General features: G+C 35.3%; 1 protein-coding gene across 9 annotated transcripts in view; it reads left to right on the forward strand.

Annotated features, from left to right (window-relative positions):
• cntn4 (contactin 4) overlaps nt 1-23,239 on the forward strand; it is a 445,220-nt gene that overhangs the window by 232,768 nt on the left and 189,213 nt on the right. For 8 of the 9 annotated variants that reach the window (XM_009302657.4, XM_073953300.1, XM_068221777.2 and 5 more), the window contains 1 exon segment: nt 16,226-16,321. In XM_009302657.4, coding sequence (XP_009300932.1) covers nt 16,226-16,321 — 96 coding nt within the window. 9 annotated transcript variants of the gene reach the window in all.

A 23,239-nucleotide genomic window follows, 5' to 3' on the forward strand; every position in this document is an offset into this window, starting at 1 on the left:
AGATAAGACTTTTTCATACATAGCAGTTATGCATTAGGCTTTACATTACAGAGAGAAATAACAGATAAACCAAGACTGCTGTTCAGTCAATTTTCCTAAAGAATAAACAGCTTTCGTTAATAGTTAACATGCTTTCACTTTCGTATTTGACAGGAAACGCACATTTACCTGTAGAAATGACATCCGGCCCTACTCATAATTCTCTTTTCATATAGCCATATATGTTAATTCCATATCCATAATACACAGTGGCCTGACACGGATCGTATTGCTTTCTCATTAAAATCGATCCACTCCAGAGTTTGTTTCAAGTGAGCCAAGACCACCCATTCAGGCAATGCCAGACCCATTGTTTTGGCACAGATTTGATCTCGATTGCTGGATTCACATATGTCAAGCAAACTGCACTACCAGGTTCCGAAACCAAAAGCAAGGTGTGAAAGCACCCTTGGAAAATGCCTGCATGCAGAATGTTAAAGAATATAAAAGAACCCTTTATATGCAAAGACCATTGACTTTGTGACATAAAACTGTATGATTTCACTCAGTGTTTAGATTTTTTGTGCTTGAAATTCTTTATTACCAATACATTTTAGAAAAATATAATTGTTTTGTGAAATTGTGAAAGGATGGTGATAAATATTAGTATTATATATATATTTATTTTTTTATCCTGTTCACCTGCAGTGTCTTGCCTTAGAAGCATTTGTTTAAGTACACCCTCCTCTTCCTTTATGTGTATTTCATGTGCTTTTTGTCTCAGCTGTGTGCTGTCCTGAAAGAAACAGCCCGCTGAGGACTTTCAACAACAATAGTCCCTTTGCTCCTTTCACTGTTTGTTTATAGAGCAGGAGCACCACTTGTTACCTTCCAAAAAAAAAAACTGCATTGACATCAAGATTTGGTTTGTCAGCCGCCCAATAAAGCTGAACCGGCTGCGATCAAAACAGAATCGCACTGCGGATGACCATATGTCCCCTCTCAAAATCGCCTTGGCTTTTATCTCTCTCCAAAATATACCCAAAAAGACAATCTCTTGTTTTTTCAGTGCCTCAAATTAATTCAGTACCTCAGATGTTGAATGTGTTTGTCCACTTTGTTCTTGTAGGCTCTCAGTTTTATGGCTTCTGTTAGTCTTTTATCTAACATCTTGTGTTTCATTGACATGAAAGTGGCAGCCCGGCCCTTTGTTGCCTTCCCATCATATTGAGGTACAATCCAATAGGGTTATAATCATAAGTGCTCAAGTGCCCGCTTTTTGGTTTGCGGCTCGCTGGCCGCAGTCCAGCTACTACAAACACTGTTTGCCTTGAAGTTCCGGGGAATTTGGAAACTTAACTGCAATTCTGCCTCATTTTGTGAACACATGTGCGTGTGTACCTTGTGTTCCTCATGTTGTGGGGACCAAATGTGCCAGCATTACAGTACCAATGTATTTTGAACTTGTGCAGATTTTTTTTTTTCATAAATCACACAAAATTAAGTGTTTTGAAAATATAAAAATGCTAATTGTTTCCTGTGAGGGTTGGGTTTAGGGGTAGAGTTATAGTAGGCGATAGAATATTCAGTCAAAATCTTTGATAAGTCCCTATAAAGATTAAAGATAGCTGTACGTGTGTTTGTGTGTACATAAAACTAACTCAGTAAATTGCCTTTAAAATCCTTTAAGGCATGTCAATATGTTGTCAACAGAGTTAGCTGTAATGTGTTCCACAGTAACACATTACTTTAATCTACTAATAACATTTCTGAGAAAAGCAGTAATGTAATGAATTACATTTTACATTTGCGTAATTTGACTACAGTTACTAAAGTCAATGTAACTGCGTTAGTTACAAATATAATATTTAGAAGAAAAAAATGCTTCTTTTAAATCATGTTTTTTGCTGCATTGTTAGCATGTAAGCATGTGCTTTTAAATTACTGGAGAACGCGAGCTGGAATGACTGCTGTCGAGAGTGGTTGCTTCGTCAAGTGGAAATACAGAGATTACTTTGATTTCATTGAGCGTAAAAACAAAAATATTGCTGTGAAATTTTGTCTGTGTCCAGTCTCTAAAGAACTTTTGACTGTTTTTAAGTCGACCAGCAACTTTTTCAAGCACTTGAACAGAAAGCCTTCAAAGACAATACTCGTCACCATGTAGAGCAACGGTGCCCAAAACAGCAGCGGCCCAACTCTTCAAAATTAGATTTTTGTGCAGGATATGGATCGAGTGTAGGATTGCATATTTCCCAGGCGAACCAGTTGTAAACCATGTGTCACGTGACAAGAACTGACCGATCAGTTTCATACTTTATGAAAAAAAAAAAAAGACAAATGGGTTTGGAACAAGTGAATGATGGGAGTATTTCACGTTTTGGGGCAAACTATCTCTCTAGCTCTTTTGAATATGTCAAGGTGCTGTGATCAACCCATTGAAATGTTTTTCAGTGAATATTAAATTATTGTATTTTTAAAGGTGTATTTTATATGTTTTAAAAGCAACTTTTTATATTATGTAATTAGTCTTTGTAATCAGAATACAATTTTTGAGAAGTAATCAGTAATTGTTATTAATTACTTTTCAAAAGTAACTTACCCAACACTGGTTGCCAAGTTATATACAAATTGTAACTAAGGTTGTTCTTTGCAATGCAGTATTTGACTGAATTATTTGATCAGTTACAAAACTTTACATTGTTAAAAAATAATTTGTTATTTCAACCTAAATTGGGTAAAATATGGATAAAACCCAATCGACTATTAGGTTCCATTTGGTCCTATAAATGTATTTAGAAGATTAACTCAGCAGTTGTTTTTGTCCATATTTTACCCAAAATTAGATATACACTCTCAGAAATAAAGGTACAGGAGCTGTCATTGGGGCATTACCTTTTCAAAAGATACAGATTTGCACCCAAAGAGTCCACATTGATACCTTAAAAATGCATATTAGTGTCCAAATGTACCCAAAAAGTAAATTTGGGGTACCATTATGGACTCTTTAGGTACAAAAATGTACCTTTTGAAAAGTTAGTGCCCCAGTGACAGCTCCTGTACCTTTATTTCTGAGAGTGCATGTATAAAAACTCAAAATACATTTGTTAGTTATTATTACTTTTGAAGTTTTTAAGCATATTTGTGAGTTGATTAATCCCTATTAGTTCTGTGATGTGGCACACGTCAACTTTCTTGAGATCACACAGAAGAATAAAAGCTGATCACTGATTTACTATAGTTACAACTAATATATGAGGCATGTGCATGTAATTAGTATTTTGGTCAAAACTGACTAGAAATACCTGTGCATTAAATATGGGATAATGTACATGTAGGCAATTGTTTTTGCAGAATTAGCAGCCCGATGCAGAAAAAAAAATGGATGATTGCAGCCTATAACTTTCATATTATTCAGTCAAAACATGGTACCAAACAGTCAAGCCAGCGTGACAGATAATAAATGTTTATGAAAATACTCACTAATGGTCAAGATGATTTGTAGTACCTTGGTTTTAGTTTTAGCAGTTATAATCTGTGAATAGCATACCTTGGAATGTCATGATTGACCAATCAATTATTTCAGAGAGTCATGTAATAATTAAGGAATTATTGGCGATGGGCTGTAATGCATCATCACCTCAGGTGTGCATTATTTTCCAATAATTTAATGGAGTCAATTCTTTCATTTACACTATAGTTACCATACCTAAAGATTCTGCTCAGTTCTTGTATTTCAAGAGATTGGTTAGGTTTTTGTCCTGCGTGTCGAAAGAGTTCTTCTCAACCAAAGCCTTCTGGTTTTCTGTTTTGATTTGATTCATTGCTGTAAATTAACTGGAATCATTTAGCGTAGTGATATAAAACTGTAAAATCCGACCTGGACTCACTTTAGATCACTGAATATAGCACATCTTGGAATGTTTATCACCCAATCAGTATCTAGCATGCAGCAACCTTGTAGCATAGATGATTTTATTCCACACCGTCCAGCCAATTAGAATCAAGACTTTCAAGAAACCATGCATGGATATAAAAATGGAAAGGAAACTGAGATTAAGGAACCAAAATAGCTGACAAAAAGCTGATCTCAGTCATGCAGAAGGAGAATTTATCTGTATTTGTTTTTATCTATTATCCTTTATATATTTTCTTTCCCTTTTGTCTGTCCACCTGCTAGTGGCTCCACAATGATGAGCAAAAATAGACTCATATTGATTGAATTCACTGTAAAACCTGCTCCTTCCATCGGTTTTCCATGAGCAGGCACTGAATCAGAATTCGTGTCATTTCCTCATCAAAACAAAAGACCATAACACTGTGTCATATTAATATGAACAAATGATGAATAATTTGCATGCCTCATTCCCGGCTATGCCCTGACATTCATAAGGGTAATTAGCTTGCAAGTATTACAAGTATTAACAGTCTGTCAATAAGCGTCATACAATTCATGACACATCTGTGACTTGAATTCATTTCAGTGGCCTTTGGAAGCAGTGCATTCGGTGGTCTTTAGGGAAAAAGGCCCAGCTGTCCTGATACAGATATGTATGTTTATTGTCATTTTTAATGTCTCATTAAGTACACTTTTTAAGACTCACTAAGTCTGATTACTAAAAATCTGTGTCAATTTCAGCAGTGCAATTTCTATCCCATTTACCATCATTACGTAAAATAAAAGATGTAAAAAAAACTAGCATAGTTTGAACAACTCACTGATGCTGATTCACTGTCCCAGTGAAAAAAAAAGCAGTTAAATAAACTACTCCATTACAAACCACTCAATGCAGAGCTGTATTAGCCTTTACTGCAGTTGCATATTAATCTGAGGAAAAAAAATGCACCAGCGTTGCTTCTCCTAATAGAAGAGCAATGTTCTGAATTGTTGCAAGGCTCCTAGGGTCAAAATTAAAAATATATTTTAAGAAATAATTATCCAAATATTCTTAATACTCGTGTCCTTGTTCATATTTTAAATCCTTTAATTCAACCCCAGACTAAAACATAGCAAGTACAGTACCTTACTGAAAATTAATAAGCAGTAAATTAGAGGTTATTGGACATGAAAATGTGTTAATAGTTAGTTAATAATATTTGTACTACATATTTATAATCTGCAGACAAATTATATATATCATGGGCAAAATTTTTGGCACCCTTTGTAAATAGATTTGCTTTATATTGCCTTTATATGTTTTATTTAAAAATGGTGATATAATAAACTTTTCATTGAAATAAAATAATTGAAAGTAAGGGTAAAGTCTCATTATGAAAAACATGATACACTCTAAAAAGAACCACTAAATAGAGCCAAAAGTGGTGCTAAATAGCACCAAAACTGGTTCTTTGGCTTGTAACCTTTTTTTTTGTGCTAAATAGCACCAATCTTTTGGGTGGTATATAAAACAATTGTCAAATAGTGCTATATAGAACCTTTCTCAAATAGTGTTATATAGAACCATAGGAAATGCTATGTAGAACTATAAAAGGGTGCTAAATAGAACCAATAAATAGAGCCATAAGTGGTGCTAAATAGCACCAAAAGTGGTGCTTTGGCTCGTAATCATAAAGAAAACCTTTTAGGTGCTGTATACTGTAGCACCAATCTTTTAAGGTGCTATAATGAATCACAAGAAGTGCTATATAGAACCAAGTTTAATTGGCACATTAAATATAGCCTTATGGTATGAATTCAAGTTAGATAAATATAACAAATCCAGAAAATGTATTCAGATATACAAAAATGTTTTTTACAATCATATTTAAAATTGCACCTTTCCATACTCCGTAAATTAAAAAGCAAAACTAATCATTTCACATTTACAATGTTTAGTTATATTAAAATAAAATTTTTATGATTTCACTTTTTTTAATTAAGGTTCATAAACTTGTTTACAAATACAGAACTTAACTTTCATGTAAAAATAAATAAACAATTAAAACACCTATTAAATAGCACTACAGTTTTAACAAGTTTACTGCACTTTTTTTTACAATACTTGCATTGGCGTTAATGTGCCATGGCGACATCCATTTTTATACATTTTTTGAAAGTCATTGTGTGCTTAAATGGCACAATAAACATCTCACTGAAAAGACAAAAAAATTGCAAACAGGCATTCCACATCCTGTAGCATGTCCATGTCAGTCTTCCTCTCTTATAATGTATACTGTGCAGTGTTGTTAGTTTTTTGATAAATAATATTTATTTATTTGATATTATTTATTTTTAAATGGCTATATATGTATTTAAATACTTTTTTGCACAGGTTTTTGTAACCTTTTAAGGGGTTGACCAGAGTTAACTTTTGGAGTGTAAGGCTTGGTTTTGTTTATGGGATGCAAACCAATGTGTACTCATTTTTCATTTGTAAAAAATCACATTATTTTTCTTAATATATCTTACTTTGATAATATACTGCTACTCAGCTAACATGAAAAGGACTGTCACATTTCCTAGTTCCTAGGTCATCTAAAATAATGTGCTGTGGTTTGCTGATCGGCTTCACGTCACCAGGAAGCGTCACGCCTCTACTAGAAGGAGCTTTGCCTCTGCTGTGTAAATACTGTGAGTCAGAGCAGCTGTTAGCTGTATTATTTTGAGCCTGAACCAGACAGAAAGTGAAGAGTACACAGTTGAACCTTACGCCTGCTCTGTAAAATAAAATCTGAGAAGATTTTCATACATATTCGGGCTATAAGCATGTGTAAGTAATATAAAACGTTCACATATCTTTCGCGAGTTGGTTATTTGAGATGTAGAATGCAGGGAAAGCAGCCGCATAGAGAGACACTGCAGCTCTGCTGAACATTGTGGGTGTTTACAACGGTTTGATGGATAAATATGAATTTGTAGCTAAATTGTTAGCAGTGCCTAACAGCATTTACCATTGCTTACATTCTTGTTTACGTTCTCGCTACAACATACCATTAACGCTAAAGAAACTATGCATGTAATTGATCAGTTTTAACAAATAAAAATACTTAAAGGTTGTGGCTCACAATCCACAGCTTTGTCTATTATGGTTGGAGCTGCTCCTTCTTTAAGGGGGTTTCAGCCGAATCCACCTCTGAACTGGGAGAGCTTCTGGAAGCTGTCCTTTGTCAAATGCTAGCTGTATCTTTTTTGTAATTTTCTGGAACATAATTAAAATTAAACTGTAAGAACATCTCTCCTTATTCTGTTTCTGTTTTTGGGCTTCCAAAGGACATGGCATGTCCTTTGGAAGCCTAAACACAGAAACAGAAAAACCTCTGTGAAAATAGTAGCATTTGGACAGCATTTTAGCTTTCTCTGGTATAACATTACAGCGCCTCTAGCCATACCTCTTTGCTACGCAGGGTGTACTGTATGTGACTAACCTGAAGGGTTTGTGTCTTCATTGATCCGGATGTATTTTTTTAAGTCCCCAAACTTCATTTACTGTAGGCTTTGCTATGATAACTCTGTAAAAGCCAATGTTTCCCTTTGAATTCAACTTTGAGTGTATTACATTCAGAGATATTATGTTCACACAGCTGCATTACACAACACATCAACTAAAGTTTAAAATATGACATCATAGTAGACCACCCCTGTAAGAGACTACTGTACATGAACTAATTACTGATATAAGTATGACTTTTAGCAGTGTAATTTCTAACCTCTTTACCAATCCTCAACTGAAAAACAGTTAAATAACCAGCATGGTTTCTCCATCCCAGTGAAAAAAAAAAGCAATTACATAAATTACTCCTTCATTACAAACCGCTCATTGCAGAGGTGTGTAAGCCTTTACCGCAAAGTCACATACTAATCTGTAGGGAGAAAAAAAACTGCATAAGAATTGCTTTCCCTAATAGAAGAGCAGTGTCTCAAATTGCTGCTGACTCCCAGGGTCAAAAAGAAATTTATGTTTTAAGAAATAATTAGCCAAAGCCTCCTAATAGACTTGTCCTCTAGCCAACATGACACATTCTAGCTGACCTTTAGTCTTCTTCATAAACCATTGAGCGCCATAATTTCACTTTTAAATCCAGCCCTGAAGCAGAACCAATCGGCGGTCTGCGTTTAGGAGGGAAAAGCGAGGAAGATTTAGCATTGATTTAGCCCATAAAGAGCTGCTTCATCTTTGCATCAGTGCTCCAGGTGACACCAGAGAACCAGGATCATTCCAGATGAGGTTAATGTAGGTTAATTCTTCTGATTTGTGCAATATGTGCCATTAAATGTCAGCGTGAGAGTTAGCGCTGTTGAATAGAGCCTTGTTTTGGATATTGGTGGTAATTATTTTCTCAGATGAGGCCAGTTTTTGAGGTGCTCTTCAATGCTAGTCGCTCAAGTTAAAGGGTCTCTGAACTTTGATGTAGTTTTTAGCTGAGCGACTGCTGAATCCCTTTGAGCGAGATGACAGCGGGGGCTCGCAAAGCTGACTTCATGCTTTCCGATTCAAAAGCATGCTGGTCTCGCAGAAATTTTACATCAGCGTCTATATTTTTTGATCCTTGAAGTGCAACAGGGATGCCATTAAAAAATGCGCTTTCTTTCCGTGATTTAATGTCAAATAATTTCAAGATTATTCCAGTCATGTGGAGAGTCTGCAGTTTAGTGGTGGGTTTTAGGTGTGGGAATTAAACAGATTAATTCATGAAGACTCTCAATTTTTCAGTGAGGATGTTTTCATGCTTTTTAATCCGGTCATGATAGACTAGGTTTATTACTGAAAGCCTGATTCTGGTTAAACAGATTATATAAAATTGACATTCGATTTTCAGAGATTTTTTAAATATTGATGCATGTTAATATTGCTGAATTACCATGGTCTACACTTATACTGGTACTCTTGCTAAATATAAACAAAGAAGGCTGTATTGTTTTTACTCTAAATGTCAAATAAATAGATAAGCATTTAAAGTAGCTTCTGCAAATTTGTACACTGCAAAAAATGCCTTTCTTGCTTAGATTTTTTTGTCTTATTTCTAGTCTAAATATCTAAAATTTCTTATATTAAGAAGCATTTTCTAGACAAGCAAAACATATTGTCTTGTTTTGAGAAATAAAATGCCAATATTAAGTGAGTTTTTCTTTAAAACAATCAAAATAATCTGCCAATGGGGTAAGCAAATTAATCTTGTTTTTTCTTTTGACGTAAGATTATTTTGCTTACCCCATTGGCAGATTATTTTGCTTGTTTTACGGAAAAACTCACTTAATATTGGCATATTATTTCTCAAAACAAGACAGTATGTTTTGCTTGTCTAGAAAATTCTTTTTGATTTAGGAATTGTTAGATATTTGGACTAGAAACAGGACAAAAAATCTAAGTAAGAAAGGCATTTTTTGTAGTGTAGCTTTGATTCCCGGTGTAATGTGGTCCTATTCTACCTGCAAACAAGTCTTCAGGTGGGCAACAGTACAAGGTGTTCGATGTCGCATTTTGCCACACTTTTTCTATTGAAGACAGGTCGGGACTGCAGACAGGCCAGTCAAGATCCTGTATCCTCTTCCTCCACAGCCAGGAATTTATAATGCGTGCAGATTGTGGCTTTGCATTGCCTTGCTGAAATATGCATTCGCATCCACAGAGAAGTTGACAGCGCTTCCGGACAATGTTAACAAACGTCTTCTTTTTGGCACAGTACAGTTTTAACAGGCATTTATTAATGTATTTGTGTATTGTAGTACTTGAAACAGGTTTCTTGAAGTAGTACTGAGCTCATGTGGTGATATTGATTATAGATGAATGATGATTCTAGATGCAGTGCTGCCTGAGGGATCAGAGATCATGGTTGTTGAGCTTGCGCCCTTGTGCTTTATGCACTGAAAATGCTCCAGATGTCTTAATGATGTTATGCTCTATTGAAGTTGAAATATCCAAATGTCTTCCTATCTATTGTTTCCTCTATTTATTATTCCTATTTACATTTATTTAACATTGTTTTTAAACATTCAAAAAATGTTTTCACGCATTTGTTGGCAAACTGGGGATCCTCTGCCCCTCTTTGCTCCGAAAGGACAAGACCAGAGACGCCCAAACTTGGGCCCAAAGGAGAAAGTTGGCGCATGGTAACCTTTGATTTGGGCCGCCAACCCATCTAAGAATGGTTTAGAGTTTATGGTTTAATGGTTTAATTTCCAATTTAATGTACCCGTATGATGTTGTTAAGCTACAAAGTGCTATCTGAAATTAAATGTTTGCATTTAAAAGGAGTAAATTAATCATATTTATTTTAAAATGTACAAACGATGGAAAGAGGACAATGCAGAGACTGAGTGAGGGAATCAAGGCAACGGCAGATTCTGCTTGACTAGTGTATTCAGCATTGAACTCCACTCTGTATAAATATAAATGTTTATGTTTTTATTGAAATAAGTTATAATTTAAAACAGTTATACTGCATTAGTTAACTAGGTTTAAAGTTTTCTATTTACTTTTTTAATATTATGAAAAAAATATATGAATTAGGAAATTATTCATGGCAACTTCAATGTAAAATAGTTTAAAATAGTTTTTGGTCAGTTTGGGCACCCCAGACTAGACCTTTCTTAGATGCTTCTTTTTTACAAATCATAGTCAAAATCCCCTGTTTGCGCATCATTGTTTAAAAAATTTACCTGATCACTACTTTTTGAAACGTATTGCAAGAACCAAAACAAAAATACATGTTTATTTTGAAAAAAAAAATAAAATAAATAAAAATCATAAGGAACGCATTAAATAATATTTGTTGTATTGTCTGCAATGAAATACAAGTTAAAGTAAATTTAGAAATGTCTACTTCCTTTTTTTTATTTGCGTTTTTCATACTGTCCAAATTTTTTCGGATTTGGGGTTGTATATAGATCTAGCATTGTAAAAAAATTGCATTGTTGGCAATTATGGATTTGATGGTTTATGATTGAGGTCTGTCAGTGAGCTTTCAAACACAATGCAGAATTAAGTAAAGAAATATACTGTTCACACACCTAACATAAATTCACAAAGTGCATTACAAATGAAGATACACACAAGCCAAGAGGTACAACCAACAAATCTCAAATTTTATAAACAGGCAATGTTATTAATCAGCCTGGAATAGGACATGTATTTATCTTGTCAAAATGGACAAAGGGCAAAGAAGAGAATATATGCAGCGTGGTTAAAAAAAAAAAAAAACACCTCAACTTTGAAAATCTGTATTTAATCAAAGAAACATGATGGAACCTTGGTTAATTAATCAATGTGAAGAGTACTTTTTTCAGTAGAAAACAAGTTCATAGATGTTCAGTATGACCCCCTCCAGACATCAACCTGAAAGTTGTGGTATTCTTTTTGAATCACCCTGTAGATATTCCCTTCTTTGCCCTATTTCTATTGTGACAAGATAAAGACGTGTCCCATTCCTGGCTGCTTAATAACACTACCTGTTTAGAAGATTTAAGATTTGTTGATTTAACCTCTTGACTTGTGTGTATCTTCATATGTAAAACGCTCTGCAAATTCATGTTAGATGCGTGAACAGTAAAGCTCTGCCTTCTTTGATTTGTTTGGCCAACTTGATTATTCAGACATTGATAAAACATTTTGATCATTTCAAACAATCGTGCATTTGATTATCTAAATTGATTGGCCTGCCGATTAGATTTTAGAAGCCAACATTCGAACTCACTAGAACAGCAAACAAGCATTAACGTCTCTGCTTGTCTTGACAACTACCCCCCAATGGTTAGCCTATTGCATAGGCGCATGGCCTAATTGTTTTTCATTTTTGTCTCTGCAAAACAAAAGATTCTGTAACGAAGTGCATTTCAACAGTGCACACCTGAGACTTGGCAAGGCGGCCATCCATGCATTCGATCATCCTGTAAGAATTACCTTTCCCAACGATTTTAGGCAACAATTGCGCAAGGGACAGGCAGGAAGCTGTTGTGACTTGTTATTGTTTTCTGTCAATTGTCAAATCTAAATTAGTTTCAAAGGAAGGAAATTCAGTTTTTGATGCATTTTTTGAAACGGCTTTGTAATGGTTGCCGGCATGCTTGTGATGAATACAACTCAGAGGGGGCCTGATAACTGCAGGAGCCATTAAAAGCACTCATGTGTGGCTCACGCCAACAAAACACCGCCGCTGTTAGGCAGGAGCACTCTTCTGTTTGGAGGGACTCATTGATTTTGTCCTCATCTTTACTCCCAATCTGTTAAGCATCGTAAAATTACATTGCCGACGATTATGGATTTGATGGTTTGTGATTGAGGTCTGTCAGTGAGCTTTTAAACACAATGCAGTATTTAGAAATTCAGAAAGCAAGAAAAAAATTCTGTAAGCCTGAGTGTTAGGTTTGGTCCACAGTGTTTGTGCTGCATACATGAACAATTCCTCTAAACACGCAGCAATAATATTTTGAAAAGTTGTTTTTGTCTATTCACATACTCTTTAGCTGGGATCCAAAATAACTCTTTGACCCTACAACAATGCTGCAACACAGAGAAATATCAAAATGACAGTATGACTTATGTGAGTCTGGAATTTACATTTTTAGTCATCTAAAAAGTCTGATTGACTGACTGGTGCCCAGTTTGAAAAGTTATGTCATTCATTTAACAGAGCCAATTTTCTGCTCATGTTATCTAAAACCTCCATCTGGGTTTTGTGTGATTTCAGTTAAAGAACCAAAATGTGTGATACTGTTTTGTCAAACGTTATGGACCAGGGCTCTGTTGTTGTCATATAGTGAGATTTTCGATTGTGTGCAAAGATCTTTACAACTGCAATTGTATTTAATATCAAATGAGTAGCTAAAATAAGTTAAGTATATTTAATAAATTGAAATACTGTTTCTAAAATCAAGGATTTAAAGATAAATATTAGCAAATATGAAATAGTCTAAATCAGTGGTTCTCAACCACCATCATTAACTATTTCTGTTTTATTTATTATCTGAGTCTAAACAATCTTTTATTTTAAAAACTTTTATTTAGAAATCACTTAAACTCAGTCATTTAAACACCCAAATATAACCTACAAACAGCAAAATGAGCAAGAAACAGACGTCGTTAGAAAGTTTCTTTGCTTAGAGGAATTTTGTAAATTTGTCAATAGATCAGATGAATCCACCATGGCTATGCAAGAAGATCAACTGCTGGAGAATGCAAATGACCTTTTAGGGGCTGTTCGCATATTGTGTCTGTTCTAGAATTTGCGCCAGTTCGCTATTTCCAATGGAGGTATGCGGCTTGCTCAAAACAAGCAGCATGATGTGCTCGCCCCTTCCAGACACACTCAGATCACTGTTGCAACTATTTTATTGCTGCTTGAATACAGTATATCATTATATCATTATTATGTGTAGTGAATTTGCAGTAATCTCTCAGATGTAATAAACTCAGACAAGTTCTGAAATTGTAACTAAAATATATATGATTGTGAACAAGAAAAGAATATAAAGTCAAATTCAATTGTTAAAATAAAGGAAAAGCAGATCGGTTTGACTGTACAAAGGAAATACCTTCACATTGACGGTGCTGCAGGGCTGCAGGTGGGAGAGACTACTGTAGACCGACCACCTCTTGCCTGTCAGTGCTCTGAGGCGGGGGAGGGGCTGGCGGCATCACCCACAGCTCGTTGAGAAGAGCAGGGACGATACAGTATGGACAAATGACCGTCAATAAAAATCTCCAGTAACACACAAAAAAGTCGCTAGATTTGTCGCTAGTCGCTTTTTTGAAAATTTCTCGCTAAGGGGGTCTGAAAAGTTGCTAAGTTGGCAACACTGACTGATGAATGAATCACGCAAGCGCACTGCAAGTCACATGACAAAAACTGACCAATCAGCTTCAGCTTGTATAGAATATACACATTTTGGTTGACTAATTACCTCAGGGAAACACAGAACACCCAAACACTGCAGTGCTTTATTATTTTCTCCATAAATAAAGCTTGTATCGGAGTGACAGCAATGTTTTGTCATCTTGTCATCCTCTGAGAAAATATTTGATGGTTGCCTAGCAACCTAGGAACCACCCCGCCACCCCCATACTGGTCCGTGGTTAAATTGTCAAGCGTTGACTGGTCCGCAGTGATAGAAAGGTTGAGGACCATTGGTCTAAATAGACCCACTAACTATAGGCTATATAATGCATTTGTAGATATTAGCAAAGTCCCTTTAAGACAAGCCATTTAACTCGGCGGCCGTCATTGAAATGAGCAGTAAGCTCGGGCATTCTGTCTGAATAGGGAAACATCAAATTCTCCTAAGCTGTTTGCCAAGATACAATTACATTAAATATTTGTAATCACCTATAAATTAAACGACAACTGTGTCAACAGTTTAGATTCTAAACCTTTTAATCAAACAAAATCAACGTTTTTTTAGGCTGCCCAAGCTAATGCATATCATATGCACACTCAAAACAAATGAGATCACAACACCAACCTCATTTATGATCGTTTTACACATAATCATCCTCTGAATAATGCCTTGTCAGATCGTGCTGCTCTTCTGAAGTAATTCCCGACTTGATCCTGATGGCGAATCTTTTCTAGAAATGAAAGTGACTTTTTGTTTGAGTAGTTGCTGTCATTTGATTTGCCTTTGACTGGACAGATTGTACCTCGCATTTCAAACAGATTACAAAACCAAAAAACTTTTATTTTTAAGTGTAGTTGGTTGGATTAAAAGTACAGATTTCAAGCATAATATTATCAAGCAAAAAATATTTCTTATGTCTGTGGAGCAAGTATTTGTGTGATTGTAGTGTGTTTGGTGATCACAAAAACATTGTAAAAGCACATGTCTGGTCCGAGCTTCCTCCCCGCAGAAGCGTCAGTCTATATCGATCGCTGATTGGCTCCTGTACTAGTAATCAAGGCTTCATTCGCCATATGAACATTACACTTTTCACCATTAAAAACTATACGAGTGACGTTTGATATAAGTCAGCAATATAGTCTTACAGATTCTTACCTCATCTCTCTCAAATTTTTAAGCATTAACTGGAAAATGGAGAGATTTGTAACTTTATGAATGATCAGTCTACAGTAATAGTCATGAAATACAAATTGACAAAAAAAGCTTTTTTTTCTAAACATTTATATTCTCATGGTCAGTAATTTGTGTAAATTAATCCAAATAACTTTTGATTGGGCAGCATGGCGGCACAGTGAGTAGCACTGTCACCTCACAGAAAGGTCGTTGGTTCGAGCTTCAGCTGGGTCAGTTGGCATTTCTATGTGGAGTTTGCATGTTCTCCCCTTGTTGGCGTGGGTTTCCCTCGGGTGCTCCCCAAAAGTCCAAAGACATGCGCTGCAGGTGAATTGGGTAAACTAAAATTGTCCGCAGTGTATGTGTTTATGTCCTGGTCCTCCAGGTTGTGGGTTGCGCATTAGGCTAATGACCCACCTCGTAAAAATGAGATTTTATGAAACACCAATATGGTGTGGCTAAATATCAACTTCGATATAAACGGCCCTAGGAGTAAGTAAGAGTAAGTCATTTTTGATTGAGTTTTAATACTGTAATATGTTATTAAATTGTACATTAATAGGGGTATTTTAATGTCGTTGATAGTTAATTGAAGAACATTACTGAACACCCACTTTACACAGAAGGTTCTTTAAATTGGCAAAAAGTTATACAGTAATGAAAAATATAAATATTTAATGAAGTGTTCACAGGAAGGTTTTATGAGAACCAAAATGTTTATTTTATGGCATCACTTTTTTTTAAAAGTATATAGTTATGTTTTTTTGGTTGTTATATGCTCCCCAAACTCAATAGCAGTGCAATAAAATCCACTCAAATCGCAATAGCAACACATGGAAATGTGGTGTGGTGTAAAGTACTGAACATGAGCAAAAAATTGAGTTTCTCTATAGCATTTGAAACAACAGGATGCCATGATATCAGTAATATGTGCTAGACCCTTTTCCAGTCTCCCAGTCTGTTCTGTCCTTTCTTTTTTTAACTCAGCTTTCGGCCTTAATTTTTTTATTCATTTATTTTTTTTTCACCCATTTATTCCAGTCCGAGTCAGCAAGATGCTTGAACCTGCTCAATAAACAGAAGCAATTGGTGGTGATGCAGCCCCCAGTCCAGCTGAAGGCTATTTACCACGTCTTTACCCACACACACATTTCTCCAAGGCTCCAACTTTGTGTGGCTCACTGATTGTACTGAAAACATTTTTTTTTTTTTCATAGAAGAGTAATACAATCACTTTGAGTGTGCTGCATAAATTTTCATTAATCAACAATGTAATGTTTTTTCTTTGTCCTTTTTTTTCAGACTTGGAAAACTTCAAAACCCACAAGCGGAGTTCAGTGTCTGTTCGGGAAGGCCAGGGAGTGGTGCTTCTCTGTGGGCCTCCTCCGCACTCAGGAGGTCAGTACCACTTCCAGCTCGATCATATTTCATTTGCACCTCATTTTTCTAGAGGAGAGGTCTTCCGGCAGTCTCTCGGCACTCGCTTGTCCAATCTGCGGATCACATAATCCCATCAACATCTCTCAATTCTCTGACAAGCGTGTGTAGGCAAGCCCAGACAGCCTCCAGAGACCGAGATGTTTATGTGCAAACTCTCTTCCACCCTTTACCTGCTTCCCTGTAGCGTCAAGCAGCAACTTTGTCCAATATTGTGCTGAGTTTGTGTGTGTGGAGCGAGGAGCGGTGTGATTTTTGAGTGGAGTGTTTTTTAAGAGTTTGTAAGCACTTCATTAATGTTCAAACACAAGCACAACTGATGTACTGTTAATGATCAAAAGAGTGTCAAACTAACAAACAAATAATGAACTTGAGTTCACAACAGACATAATGTGAATGATCTGTATGAGATAGAATGATGTTGATCACAACTTCTGAAGTACATTACACCTACCAAGAATTGCAAACCTGATCAGTGTGATCTGTAGCAAGCTCTACTTTACTGAACCATACCACTCTGTGGAAATGAGACATTATTCAACCCAAGGCACCATGTCAGTGTCTACACCAAGCTATCAGTCAGCTGTTGGGCTTCGTCGGTCATTGTTGTTTCAGCTAGTTGGTTTGGTGTCTTCCACATGTGGCCTGGTAAAGTGTAGATAGTTGCAGATACGCACATCAATATAGCATAATTTTTGCGGCACTGTAAAACAATAACTAATCATTTTACCGTACTGTGACGGTTGGGTTTTGGGATTGTGGTAGGTGTAGACATTATTAAAATATAATTCATGGAAAATTTAATGAATGATATGAATAATTCAACTGTATCTGTTCTAGCAACAACCACGTGCCCTCTTATCGGGTTAACGTCAGAGCTCCTTGGCCCCATTCACCATGTTTTTATTAAACTCTTGAAGGTTTACAAAGAGGTAGGCTGTAATTTTGCTACATCTCTCAAATATTTTGGAACAATATGAATTATTAGTTCATATTTGTAGAAGCGAATCCCTCTGTGGTGATTGACTATCACTGCGATGGTACTAAACGCTGCTTTGTTTACACTTTGCACATGCACATCGGCTTTTCATAGGAAACAACTGACTTCTGGTTCATCACCATCTATATTGGTGTAATATATTTAAAGTACGTAGTTTAAGTAGCCAAGAGAGCTTAACATGCTGCAATTTAAGAAAACACATGCAATTCCCAAAAACACCAGCAAATTTTTATCCATTTTTATCCGAAAAGATTTTTATCAATTTGACAGAATACGTGCTGCAAATCCTCACAACACATACACAGTTTTTTAAAATGCAAACAAATTAAAAAAAACCCGCAGCATTTTCTCGCAATGCAAACAAATGACGAAAACAACTACATTTCTCACAACACTTTCAAATAGCTCAGAACACAACGGACATGTTTTTAGGGCACTTAAAATCTGATGGATATTTAGGATTTGTTAAGGATATTTAGGATAATAAAATCACTTACAACTTCGTTGAGTTATATAGTCATGGCACAGCAGCGTCTGTCACATTTTGGGTCCTTTTGAAAGATTTCCATTGTACTCTGTTCTTTTTACAAGTGTTGTGTATTTTGTAATTGCGCGTGTTTGTTTTAAATTGCAGCACTTTAAGCTCTCTCGCCCACCGTGTTTATTTTCCTCATACCACAGAATGTTATTGTAGACTCATCTCTTCCCCTTAAAATTACGTAAATGATTTTTACAAAGTTCAACTTTCTGAAAAGTGTGATGTGCACTGATTGGCCATCTATCCGGTGCATTGTGATTGGCTACATTCCTTAATAATGTGATGAAAATGTTACACAATTACTACTCTATCAATTCAAAGCTAAATGTTATCTAGAAAATACGTATTGTAAGTGCAGAATGTAAGGAATTGGTAAGGTTTTATTATACAAAGTAGTGTAGAAATTAAATATACAGAGTATATCTACAACATTAAAACAGTGAGAATTAAACTTTTACCTTTTTTAAACTTTTACCACTGTTTTTCTTTTTCGTTGTGTTTGAAAGAGGCACTTTAGGAAGTTGAGGTTGATCCATAACTTAACTTCTCCTTGGGTTAGAGACTTTAGCTTTTGTGAATCTGTAGACATCATATACAGTATATACAAACAGCTTTCAAAATTTTCAAATACGACTTGAAAATATGAAATTGCATCATATAACCCATTTAAAAAATGTATTGTTTTTAAGTAACACATGTATTTATTTTAACATTGATAGAACATAGCTTTGTGATATAAAAAATGCAGTCCAAAGTGAATAAAATACTTATTTTTTATTCATCAATCACAGATTGAGAAGTAGTTGTAGATGGAAACTTGGCGTGGAGAGATTATAAAATGCTTTAAACAGTGTAAAAAGAGGAAAATGTTTCGTCTTTCTTGAAAATTTGCTCCAGTCCTCACAAATACTCTGGTTCTGAGCAAGAAATTCAGGTCAGAATGCCATAAATCACAATCGCTCTTATTCCTGTGATTCACAAAGACTCTGAAGCATCAGGCGTTTGCTTCATGCTGCGCTGTTCCTCCCATGTATTTTTGCCAGTTTCTCTACCCAATCTCTACCGCCGACGTGAAATGTTCATTAACTCTGCCATCACTTTGATGGCCTCTATCAATTAACAAGCAGCGTGCAATTTAACTGCTTATTAATGGTGCCAGCGGTGTTGCTTGTTAGAAGAAGTGCTTTGTTAGCATTTATTGCACAATAGGTGCTTTTCACGTGGCCTTTTTGAAGAGTGGCGTGGATCCAAAGCACTCAGGCTTTTGTAATATGAGCTAATTAATATGAGGTTTCTAAAGTAAAAATAAAAATCACTGTAAATTGATGAAAAAGCAGCCAAAGAAATGCGGAGTGTGTTGTGTGATTGATAAAAAATCTTTAAAATTATATGTTCAATTTACATTCAAATATATAATTACATAAATGCTGACAGTGTGTAAGCCATTCAGAACTTATATTCAAGAGTTCACAGTTAGAGATTGCCTGATAATGATAGCAGGTTTGGCAAGCTGTCTCGGGAGAGAACCATGAGCTTGGAGATAATTGAGCCCAGGCTCCTCCCTGGTCAATGAGCATGTAAGGAAGTACGAGATCAGGTAGTTCTCGAGAGCTCCTCCTGGTAAAGGAGGAAAATGGGGGAGATGGGGTGGATAGAGGGTTTCTTCAGAAAACATAGATAAGGAAGGAGTTTTAGACAGGCTACTTATAGTGAGTTTGAGTCATTCTGATTGTCTTACTAATGATTCCAGAAGACCAGCTGTGATCAATCATATCATGTGCTCCTCTCAAAATTAGTTTGTGAAACTTCACTAAATGTTCCCCAAGCTCAACATATTTAGAATTGCAGTTTAGTTAACCGCATGTTTGTTTATTTTATAGGAATTTATTTAAATGTATGTAATAAAATAGTATGATATATAATTGGTAAACCTTATTTTAAGCTATCTTTGTAAGTACTTACCATAATCTTTACAATTAATTTTGCATGATTACATGCAGCTAACCCTAAACCACATTCTAATCTTAATGTTTGTACATGGAGTTAATTAAAATTACCCAGTAGTTAAATGAATAGTTTATATAGATATATATTGTGTGATCATATAATGTAAATATATGTTTGTACATATAGTGTTCAGCTTAAATGACTACACCCCATTTTAAATTAAACATTTTTATCCATTTCTCAGTGAATATAGGTAATGTATTTTGATGAAATTGAACAAAGCAGATTAAACAGATATATTGTTAAAAATAATAGTATTTTAGTTACCGAACATGTTTAGAAGTAGGACGATAATACAATTACATTTCAAATACTTCAAACAAACAAAAAAAGTCAACAAAATATTTTTGTATATTTTTTAGTTTCTCTTGGTTTTTCTCCTTTTTCCCTTCTTTATTTAATACTTTTCCCTAACATAAATTTGGGATACTGATATTTGGACTTTTATCGTAAGTTATTTTGTTAGATTAGCTCTAGATTTGGTTTCAATACCATCGAAGCTAGTGTATATGGACTATATATAAATTAGCGCTGTCAAAATTAACGCGTTAACGCATGCGATTAATTCTAAATAATTAACGCGTTAAAAAAAAATTAACGCAATTAACAGTTGCAGTTTTTTTACTTCCTGTTGTGGTGGACGTGTGTTTAACATGCGTGAAATGTGGATAATACCAAGCACTTTTTGAAGGCAAGTTCCAGTATAAAACAATTAATGTCGCATCACCAGGCTCTCCAGAGTTTCATGCAATTTCGGGTGTTTCATTTTTAACTTTCGACTTCTGTTGTAAGTTGATACCGCATGGGGAACAGAAAGAAAATCCTCCGCATTTCGTGACTCGGTGTTCCTTTAAGGTAATAAAATCACTGCTTAGGCTACATGGTAGAATTTTAATAAGAGTATAATCTTAATCATATTAAAATCTTATGTGAGTGTCCTCAGAAAGTCTCTGGTGAAGTCGCGAGCTGTCAAAGACAGGGCATTACCAAGGGCGTTGCGAGGGGGGGGGCTTTGGGGGCTTAAGCCCCTGATGTATTGTCAAAAGCCCCTGATCTCTTGGAATATGTTGCACTTAAATAAAAATATGTTGTATAACATTTATTTTGTTATGTAAGTACTAGAAATTACCACATACATCACGAACATTCCACTTAACGCAGCGTTTGTGTCAGGTAATTAAACCGTCAGCTGTTCAGCAGTACCTGTTTCTACCGGCAGGTGGGAGTGGCTCTGTTGTCACATGGTGTTAAAAAAATCCCGCCACTGCACATCATTCATTTATTATTTTGAGGAGCTGAAGCTAATGAGGTAATAATACAACTCTTTCGCGAAACTGAATAGTTTTAACTACTGATGAAGCTTGTTTCCACAGTATAAAATGTGTGTAGTTTTGGTGACATAAAATAACTATAATCAGTAAAATGTGCATCATATCAATGTAAATACAAGTAAAAAAAAACGTAAATTGTACTAGCTTTCTAAGTTTCTAGATATGATATATTTATATGATATAGCAAGTCACGTCTGTTTCTGTAATAGTTAAATCACAGTGAGTTCATGCATCTAGCTTATTATTATATAACTATATTCTACTGTAACATGCTATGTCAGTTTGAATCAAATTATAAATCGACTTTCTTATGAAAATACCTAAAATGGTTGGAAGAACACACAGTTGAAGTCTGAATTATTAGCCCCCGTTTATTTTTCCCCCCAAATTCTGTTTAACGGAGAGAATATTGTTTTCAGCACATTTCTAATCATAATAGTTTTAATAACTCAACTCTAATAACTGATTTATTTTATCTTTGCCATGATGACAGTAAATAATATTTGACTAGACGTTGTTTAAGACACCTCTATACAGCTTAAAGTGACATTTAAAGGCAGGTTAGGGTAATAAGGCAAGTTACTAGCCCCTTTCACACATACAGACCTTTCCGGAAAATTACCGGCAATTTTCCGGAAAGGTTGTATGTGTGAACAGGTCCTTTTTGAAAATACCGGTAAATTCGTTCTGGCTATTTTCCGGAAAGAGAAGTTGTAACATTACTGGCAATTTGCCGGAATGCTGCGCTGTGTGAACGCAGAAGGAATATTTCCGGAATAAGCGCGTGCACGTCTAGAACGTGCTGACGTAAGACTTCTGCTTTAGCCAATCACAACAGTCAGACCCATTTACGTCCGCGCGGTTTGTGAGAATAAAAGCCTTTGAATATTTTTCCAGACGCATTTAGCTGCTAGAAGTTAGTCAGATAACGTTTATATGTTCTCCTTAATGCCAACTGTGCAAATAATCATCGATAAGATGCTTATGATAAGCCGTTGTTTGTTTACCTTCAAGCTTTGCGTGTGCCCATGAAACAGCCTGTGAGCGGCAGCACACGCACATATTATGAACATCTCGACATGCGAATATGATCCTGTGAAAGTTGTTTACAATATTGATCATCAAAAGAGTTTGTAATTTAGTCAAATGTTTACAAATACAAGCGCAGCCGTTTAAAGCTCATTTGTGGTGAATGATGTCAGAATTTACCGGTATTTTGGAATGGATGTGTGAATGCTCTTTTCCGGAAAATTTCCGTAACGTCCTCGCCTGTGTGAACAGCGCTTTTTTGAACATACCGGTAAAGTCGTTCCGTAAATTTTCCGGATATTTTCCGGTATCACTGTGTGAAAGGGGCTATTGTATAACGATGGTTTGTTCTGTAGACTATAGGAAAAATATATAAAATCTTAAAGGGGCTAATAATTTTGACCCTAAAATGTTTTTTTTTTAATGTAAAACTGCTTTTATTCTAGCTGAAATAAAACAAATAAGACATTCTTCAAAAGGAAAATATTATCAGACATAGGCTACTGTGAAAATTTCCTTGCTCTGTTAAACATCATTTGGGAAATATTTAAAAAAGAAAATAAAATTCAAAGGAGGGCTAATAATTCTGACTTTAACTGTATAAAGCATTTATTGTCGCAGTCGTGTAAATGATCAGTTAAAGCCTTTTTATTTTTATTCAGATCGTATTTTTATTCTACTACAGCAACAGCTGGATGCCTTCATCCATATTAGGGATTTCCTAGAATGTTCTACTACTTTTGTGAAGAATATATATGGAATTTCTGCTCAAGTATGAATAAAACAGGCATTACATGCATTTAAAGTGCTACAATGCCCACATCACCCTATTTTGAGGAAAACTGAAAAAAAAATCCCTCTGAAGAAATTTAAAGTAAACATATTTCTAGCATATAGATCTTTATTTTAATTTTTTTGTAGCATTAGCTAGCCTACTATTTTTGATAGAATTGTTATTATGTAAAAAATAGTAG

The sequence above is a fragment of the Danio rerio genome, chromosome 6 (genome assembly GCF_049306965.1).
Source record: "Danio rerio strain Tuebingen ecotype United States chromosome 6, GRCz12tu, whole genome shotgun sequence".
Classification (NCBI taxonomy): Eukaryota; Metazoa; Chordata; class Actinopteri; order Cypriniformes; family Danionidae; genus Danio; species Danio rerio.